The sequence below is a fragment of the Sardina pilchardus genome, chromosome 7 (genome assembly GCF_963854185.1).
Source record: "Sardina pilchardus chromosome 7, fSarPil1.1, whole genome shotgun sequence".
Taxonomy (NCBI): Eukaryota; Metazoa; Chordata; class Actinopteri; order Clupeiformes; family Clupeidae; genus Sardina; species Sardina pilchardus.
The window spans coordinates 16,573,602-16,582,823 of record NC_085000.1 but is presented as its reverse complement, the minus strand read 5'-3'; the positions used below and the strand labels follow the sequence as shown (position 1 = coordinate 16,582,823).

Here is a 9,222-nt window from a genome sequence, read left to right as displayed (position 1 = left end):
ATGTACCCCGTGTGGAAACATGGCGATGCCCGCTACAGAAATAGCTGGATAGGTGAGTGACTGAGGCCTGAAGAGCAGAACAGCTGCAGTGTGCACACTGGCACTCTCCCTCTCCCAGACTATTGTTCAGATTTATGTTTACGGTATTTAACAGGCACTTTTGTCCAAAGTGACTTACAAATGACATCAATGAACATTACAGTACAATGCCGTTAAAATGAGCAGTTTATCAAACAAATAGCCTAACATTTTGATTAATGGTAAGTGTTTAGGTAATTATTGATACATGATATATAGATTAAATATAATTTAACTGAATAAGACCATAAACATAGACAAACAAATACTTTGGATGCTTTATTCTATTAGTATAATTGTTCTTATAATTATTTACCGTATTGTATCGTGCATGCTGTGAACTCCTCAGGTGGGGATGTAATGTTTGATGTCAGCAACGATGCCCCAACACTGACCGGAGCCAAGATCACCTTCACCATCGGCATCCGTTTCCCTGCCAACCAGAAGGTGCTGCCAGACGGAGAGGTGGTGTGGGCGGAGAACTGCACGGTGGACGGTAAGCGCCATCATATGCCAAACCAATGAGAAGCACCATGCACTGCAGGCAAACATTACTGTTACGGCTGGGATGGCAGATACTATAAACCACCAAACGCAGTTTAAAATGCACTTCTGAGGCCAGACTACGCATCTATAAACAGGCTGAGGAATCTATCCATACTTTGGACAAGAAGTATAGCGATCCATTTTTTAGGAGATCCAGCATTTTGTTGTGTGTGTGTTGTTTGTTTTTCTGCAGGTAAACAGTACTACGAGGGCCAGCCGGTGTACCCCGAGCATCACAGGTCATCTGAGAGCTTGAACGCTGTGTTCCCTGATGGTGTGCCCCTGAGGAAAGACGGAGATAAGAAACCTCCCTACGTGTTTGTGTGGAAGACCTGGGGTATGATCCTCTCCTCTATATGTCACTTTCTCTATGTGTTCTCCAACAGAGTTTCACTAATGCCTATTATATGTCCTAATGGCCACCTCCACTGTTAAAGCTAAAGTGAACATCATTTTATACTGGAGCATATGACATGCATAACCTCTTAATCATTTGGTCAAGAGGATACTTACAGTATTGGTTTTATTGTTATTAATAATATTAACTAGAAAAGCACTCAGAGAGCACAAACCTCCGCCAAGCGAACCACAAACTCCCCCTCCCAAATTTCATTGTTTCTTCCTTGGGTAATTTCAGACCTTACCTGAAAATTTAATCAAAATCCATCCCTAACTGTTTGAGTTATCATGTGAACAAACAAACAAACAAACAAACAAACAAACAGACAGACAGACAGACAAACAAACAAACCAACAAACCCTGATGAAAACATAACCTCCTTGGCGGAGGTAATAATGATGTGGTCATGTTCTTATGACCAAGCTCTGGCGAGGTCAAGCTCTGGTACCCTCTGACCTTTGGGATGTGTGTGTATCCTCTGCAGGTCAGTACTGGCAGGTAAGTGACGGGCCCTCCTCCTCTTTGACCATAACGACGGACAACATCCCCCTGGGATCCTACACCATGGACGTGGTCATCTACCACTACCGCAAGAGGGACAAGTTCATCCCCATCGGCTATGCCTCCACACAGTTCTGCATCACAGGTCAGTAACAAAGAGATCTGGTGCTGGAGTTAAAGACTGATACTTTACAGAGACAGGAATCATGTGATGACAATGACTTTAAATGGATGACCTATTTTCTAATTATATCCATAATGTATATTCTTAAAATAACTAAGAGCACCTAATATTGTGTTTAATCCTGTTTGTGACTGTTTGACCACCTCCAGATCAGATTCCCTTTGAGGTGGTGCTGTCCCAGGTGAACGACATTCAGGAGGATGACCAGCGTTTTGTTCAAAACCGGGCGGTGGTCTTCAGCATCTCCCTGCACGACCCCAGCGAGTACCTCAGCACCTCGGACGTCACCTTCAACTGGGACTTCGGGGACGGCAGTGGCACCGTGATCTCCAGGGAGACCACGGTTACACACACCTACATACAGTCTGGCGGCTTCCGTCCCAAGATGGTGGTACAGGCCGCCATTCCGGATCCATCGTGTGCCACCCCCGCCAACGTTCCCACCATACGCAGTCCCACCACCAAGAACCCGGCTCCGCCCGCACAGGAGATCATTACAGGTCAGTCCAAGGCCTCCGAAATACCGACGGTTTAAGGTATACAGAAAGATAGACAACTCTTTAGCACCTTTTGATTCTCCTTTGGTTGCTCTCAGTTCCAGACCAGTTTCAGACCAGTCACCTCAGAGTTACATAACAAATAGTTAGGCTCTAAGGATGTCAAATCTGATGGTTTCAATTTCAAACACATTAACATTAAAAGTAAAAGATCACCGCTCATCCGTGTGAGGTGCAGGATTTAGAATAAACTAGATTTTTAGGAAGAATCCGCACACTTCAAGTCTTTGTGCAAAACATTTTTGCTTTACTGAGCGCAAGCTTTCAGTCGTCAGACCTTCATCAGGCAGACAGACACATTAACATTAACATCCATTAATGAGTCAAACTGGTATCATGCTCAACCACCATATTATATCACCCTCCTTTCGCAACTCCAGCTGACGCACCAGCAGTGCCAGAAGAGGCCGTCACCGTCCCGGCCTTCACCCAGCTGTCCTCCGACTCCGTGGTGACCAGTCCCCCCTCGGAGGCCTCTGCTGCCGGGGACGAGGGTGAAGACGACCCCTCCTCTCTCCCTACGGCCGCCGAGCTGGAGCTGAGCACAGGCCCCGCGGACTTAGACTCGGACATGAATGACCGCGCCCAGTCCATCAACCCTGCGGTGGACAGCGTCACCACTGTCATCCCAGCGTCCGTGGTGAGCCTGAGCGCAAAGACACGCGTGGCGGCGGAGGAGGTGGAGACAGGGGACAACTCTATCATGGATGCTGCCACTAGTGAGTGCCTAGCAACACCTCATTGATATTCTTTATTTATCTATAAGGATCACCTGTATTACTAAACTATACACTGAAACATTACGTATTGAAAAATGATTATTAAACTGTACAGCTTGTTATATACCTCAAGTCCAAATTAGTCATTAAAGAATGAATGTACCAGAAGCAGTATGCAGGCAACTGTTTATTTTGAGACTCATCAGCCAGCATACTGTAGCCTACATACAGTAGCACAATATGCTTAACAGAGGCACTTCACAGCATTGGCCCAATAGGACCAGAATTAAGATTATGAAATACAGACACAACACAGCTGAATATATGTACACCATTAATTACATGTGAGCAAAATTGAGAATATGAATATTAGTCAACAAAGTCACAGACGCCTTTATCCTCTCATGAGCCCTGGTCACTGAGTCGCCCCCGTGTGTTTCTCATGAGCTCTGGTCACTGAATCGCCCCCGTGTGTTTATAGCTGCCCCAACGGACGGAGCACCCCACGAGGATGAGGACAATGACCTACAGCAGGTTGCCGTGGTGATCACCAAGCGGTACGCCCATAGCGATGACTGCTTGATCTACCGCTACGGTTCTTTCTCCACTGGCATCGAAATTATCGGTGAGTTTCAAAAAATTTTTTGGGGGGAAATGGGTTGCAGAGTTGCAGGCCCTCTATAGGATCAGGTGTGGTGGCGGAGAGACAGTGTTTTAACCTCAGCCGTTTGTCCTCAGAGGGAATCGAGAGTGTGGAGATTGTGCAGGTGTCCAATGCTCTGCTGATGAGCGACACGGAGCCAAATGCCGTGGACTTCACCATTACCTGCCGGGGCAGGTGGGACGCGCTCACACACACACACACACACACACACACACACACACACACACACACACACACACACACACACACACACACACACACACACACACACACAGTGTTAAACTCTGCTTGTTGTGTGTTGTTCAGTGGACCTTACCTCTAGTCTCTCTCAGCAGCCTACCCACGGAGGTGTGCACCGTAGTGTCAGATGCCAACTGTGTCATGCCAGTCAAGACCATCTGCCACCCTGTGCCAACTACTCCAGACTGTCAGATGGTCTTGCGCCAGTTCTTCAACGACTCGGGAATCTTCTGTGTCAACGTGTCCATGACGAATGACGTCAGCCTTGCTGTGACCAGCACTAGAGTCAGCGTGACTATGGGTATGTATGAGTGGAATCCATCAGTCACCTCTCAGCTTTCATTTCCATACAATAGTTTGTGTGCGTTACTCTGCATTACCATTATGGAACACAAGGGGGCGCCCTACATCAGCTAAGCAGTGCAGGTCCATGTCACCAAACTAAAGTTGTGTAGGCCTACTGCAAATGAGCAGCTTTCTAGAAGTACTGTAAGCGCCCAGCTCTGTTACCCCAACCCAGAGATAAGCAGTCCTTAAAGAGTACTATACTCTTTATAGGTCTTTGTAGGTTGCAGAGACTCTTTGCTGATGATTTGGTTTTCTCACTAGCTGTGGTTCAGAATGTTATCCCCTTCTTCACATTTATCCTGAGATGAGTCATGAGACTAAGATCACATGAACATAATGCTATATGTCGACTGAGGGAATATCTGATTCACAGGCTCCAAGATGACATCCACGGGAACAGTTGCCATGGTCCTTGGAGTTCTCATAGTGGCCTCGGCGATTGGAACAGTGGCATTTACCTACAGGTGAGTCACACCGGACCATGCCCATATGATCCTTTCAAATGTATTCAAATGAACATTTTACAAACAATATTTCAACCCCCTCAAAGAGACCAACTCTGAGAACACTTTCTGGCAGTCCAATATTAATCTTACCTGAATGTGAAAGGTACTGAGATTTCACATTGATATATTTGTCACTAATCTGTTAAGTACTATTGGTTGGACACAGGCATCTTGTACACTCCCTAGTAACTCTCAAGATTCCCGTCTGATCTGACCTGACTTTACTATGGCACAGAAGAGTTAACCAGCTCCAGTGGAGTGACTGGAATGTACCACACTGGAACTCCTGCGGGGGGGACTGCTTTCCTTACTCGCAGTTTGTCTCTGTCCACCAGGCGTCTGAAGGGCTACAGGCCTCTGACAGAGCTGCCGGCCGCAGACCAGCAGGCCAGTAGCGGGCTGAGCTCCTTCCCTGGCCTCATCTGGAGCCTCCTGAGTGGCCATGGGCCTGGAGATAACCGTACCCTCCTCCGCAGAGTGGTATAATCTCATCACCCCCCTCCCCCTGTGCAGAGTGGAATGGTCCGTTGCACTTTTCGTTCCATACATGAGATCTGTTATGAGGATTTAGGCATAACAAAAGTCTAAATAGAATCTTTTTTTTTGTTTTGTTTTTATTGTTTTTACGAATTTTAAAGATTTTTTACTTTGCTTTTTACAGGGGTTCTTGGCATTTGCTGTATTTGGCTTTTTATAATGAATGTTTTAATCAACATCAATTTTTCTACAGACCATGTTGCTGTTTATGGATTGTTTTTTAGACTTTTTATACTTTTAAGTGTGACATTACTGAAAGCAGACATTGTAGATGCTTACCCAGCATTATATTGTCCCGAAGACCTTAATCTCTGATATTTGGGCATTTGTTTATTGATGTATTATTAAAAGGTTTACATATAATAAAATGTTGAATACTATGACCTGTTGCTATGCTTTGTATTTACAATTGTATTTCACAAACACATTATGCTACTTTTTTATACTATTAACATCACTATGGCACCCATTGACACACATACTGTACATGTTCATTTAAAGATTGATTAATCTCTGGACTGAATGTTGTGAATCTTCTCAGAGGCAGATTGAAAGAGAGAAGATGCCCACGATGGGGAGATGTAATCTGTTTTTACAAAAATCGTTCAGAAATCATGCCTTAAAAACGGCCCATAAGCCGCACCCTGCGGTTCATGCAACACTTACAGTAATCTGCTAGTCCCAAATCTTAGGAACATCTCAATCAGTGAGAGGTGCAGAGGGAGTGATGGAGGGAGTTTTGGCGGCTATTCGTGACTAATGCCCTGCCAAGAAAGTATATGACTGTCCATTTGAATCAGACCTTACTCACCGCTCAGAGATAACTAGAGCTCAGCTAACAGGGCAGTGCTGAAGGTGGAGCATCAACATAGTCCTGAGTGTGGAGACAGCAACATTAAGGATGTGCAATTATGGGCACAGTCTCATGAGAGTTGTTAAAGGATGTTTATGAGCAGGAATAAAAATAATTATTGCTATTTGCTCCTATTTAAATGTTTAAAAAACAAGCAACGCTCCGACCCTTCTGGGTCTTCATCAGGCAGATGGTGAATAAATTTGTTAAAGGGGTACATATAGGTCTTACAATCACCTGATCCACAATGTACCCTCCCTGTTTAACCTGATAGCCCCACTCAATTAAGAGGTACAGGTCTTTACAGACCTACAATTAAAAAAGGTTGGTCATAAATGTTTATGAGCAGGGCCTTCAATAGAGCGGCTTTAAGGTCAGTGGATATGAAGACGTCGCTACTCAGAGACCGTCAGCTGAGAGACCAATTCAGAGATGCATGACTGATTACTGTGAACTTCCATCACAGTAGAGGGTTCTTAGTTGCATAGCAACGAACATAGTGACACTGAAAGAGTAAAATGTGCTGACTCATCCATGAGCTACGGTGTAGAAACAGTTGAAACTGTTGAACCGTTCGGCTGTAAACTTAAACAAACACATCAAAATGCTTGTGTGCATCTAAAGAGCCTGATGAAAGCGAAGATGTATTTGTTCGGCAAACCCTCACGCTGTTTTCACACACAACGTGACCTGTTCACAGCAGGAGAGCAGTCTTGGGGCCCTTCTCATTCGTCTTTTTTTACAGTATCTATCCTAATTCCTTCCTTCCTTCCTTCCACGGTCCTCCGGCTTGTTCCTACTGATCTATAAAAGAATGATGGGGCGGCATGGGATAGTCTATCCAGTGTTCTTTATAGATCAGTGGGAACGAGCCGGAGAACCGAGGAGAGAGGAGAGAGGCTGATGGCCCCCTATGAAGCCACAGAGCAGACATCTTCACCAGGAGCAGGTGACCGAGAGGAAGCTGCTTCATCTAAACTCTGATGTGTCATCTGGGGCTCTCCGCCCATGAGCACCCCCCCCCCCCCCCCCCTGCTCATATTACGGCCCTGAGGTGGTGCAGCTGCCACATGCCCCTGAAACAGGAGGCAGGAGAGGGAGAGGAGGCGGGAGAGAGAGAGGAGGCGGGAGAGAGAGAGGGGGGAAAGAGGGGAAGAGAGATAGAGAGAGAGAGAGAGAGAAGAGAGAGAGAGAGAGAGAGAAGGAGCGGGAGGTCCATCTCACAGCTGCCACCGGCTGCCCCTCGCTCGTGTCGCGCCCATCCTGAGCCCCCGGAGAATGAGAGGCAGCTCGCTGGTGCGGCCCCCTGCGGCAGCACTATGGGGCAGGCCTGCTATAGGCTCTTCACTATACAGTAGCTCTCATACGCAAGGCGCTGTCAGAACCAGCGGCGTATCAGCAATAGGCTAGATCAACTAACCACATCTCTTTCTTTCTGGGGCAGGGGGAGCAAGACCTGGGGATGGGGGGAGTGAATGCGGTTGAATGTCGTATGTTGTCTTTTTTGATGTATGTTGTCTTATTTGTTGTTTTACATGTATTTCAGTTTGTTTGTGTGTTTGTTGTACGTACTCTAAAACACAATAAAAAAAAATTCTTATTCCTTATGTTCCACACCACTCTCAACACAGCAGGCCCTCTGTGGGAGGTTACTGTGAGTGAGTGGACACTTTTCCATCTGATGTGTCCACTCACTCACTCAATTATTTGTCCAATGTACTTCAAATGTGTGCACAAGCCAGAGGGTCACCATATATCTCAGTCCCCCAACATGATTGTCTGCATCTCGCTCAGAGTGCAGATGCTGGGATTTGGCTTTGGATCCGTATTGCCTGATAGGGGTCTGCAACGGTCCGCAGTCACCTTACTTATTCACTCTCTTTTCACCCTCCACCTGACTCAATGTGTGTAACATGTACACAATACCACTGTTGTTCGGTCAAGCGCTGTAGGCAGTCAAAATGCTAGCATGTGCCTTTGAAGAGTCGAAGGAAATACAGAAGAAAAGGGTTAGACTTTAATGAACTGCGGATGATCAAAACAGAATTCTTTTCACTCTATACTGAAGACACCTTGTTGGGAAATCCACTTATAAAGTAATCTGAAAACAACTGTTAAATCTACTCATCATTTCATCATTCCCAGTAGAATAAGGGGAAGTTTGAATTCGTCTTTATATTGCTCAACAAGAGAATTCCTTCCTCATGCGAATGCTTTGACATACCTCTCACCAATTGTAGTGTTCCACACGCATTTTGAACAGCATTTGTGAAGATATCTCACAACACCATTACTAAGTTAAGGTACGTTCTCTGAATAGCCTTGAAGTCGGTGAATACAAAGTTTACCCTTGGCAGAAAAATGACTAAACCAAACAGGGAAATGAAAGAGAATGGAGATATACAGATATCAAACAACACAGCTAATGAGTGTTTAGATATCAATTTCACGCACAATAAGAGGAAACATTCCCCACCCAGTCCCATGGGTGGTGGTGGGCATAGTGACCATGACATTATTTTAGCAACAAAGATTTCAACACAATGACAAACTGTACAGTACACTTTCTTTCTCTATATTTCCAACAGCCAGCCTTAGTACAGGCAGCGTTCAGCAAGTGTTCCAGATCCTTCCGCCATCTCTGTCTTCCTCCTCATCTCCAGACCATTTAGTCTTTCATGCATACTCACACAGGACACACACACACACACACATAAAACACACACACACACACACACACACACATCCCCCCCCCTCTCTCTCTGCCCTAGATTTGAGTGGTGTGATGTCATGTAGGCTGAGCAGGCATGCAGGTCATGTGACCAGCATGTCCTGTGTTTTGCCCTGTCAGTGCTACAGGAAGGTTCAGAGTCTCTCACTGTCAAATTCAGCACCCATGATTATCTCTCTCTCTCCATGCCACGCTATGCATCTCTCTCTCTCTCTCTCTCTCTTTCACACACACACACACACACACACACACACACACACACACACACACACACACACACACACACACACACACACACACACACACACACACACACACAAGGAGAGGACGATGAAGCACAAAGAGATGTCTGAGTTCC

At 45.7% G+C, this 9,222-nt stretch overlaps 1 protein-coding gene across 1 annotated transcript; it reads left to right on the top strand.

Moving 5' to 3' along the window:
• pmelb (premelanosome protein b) lies at window positions 1-5,660 on the top strand. Its single transcript, XM_062540227.1, has 11 exons — window positions 1-52; window positions 428-574; window positions 818-961; window positions 1,509-1,670; window positions 1,859-2,209; window positions 2,647-2,985; window positions 3,467-3,610; window positions 3,724-3,823; window positions 3,985-4,190; window positions 4,611-4,701; window positions 5,079-5,660. Exons 1-11 carry the CDS (start codon window positions 1-3, stop codon window positions 5,227-5,229), a joined length of 1,887 nt encoding a protein of 628 aa, XP_062396211.1. The 3' UTR covers window positions 5,230-5,660.
• The last annotated feature ends 3,562 nt before the right edge of the window (window positions 5,661-9,222 follow it).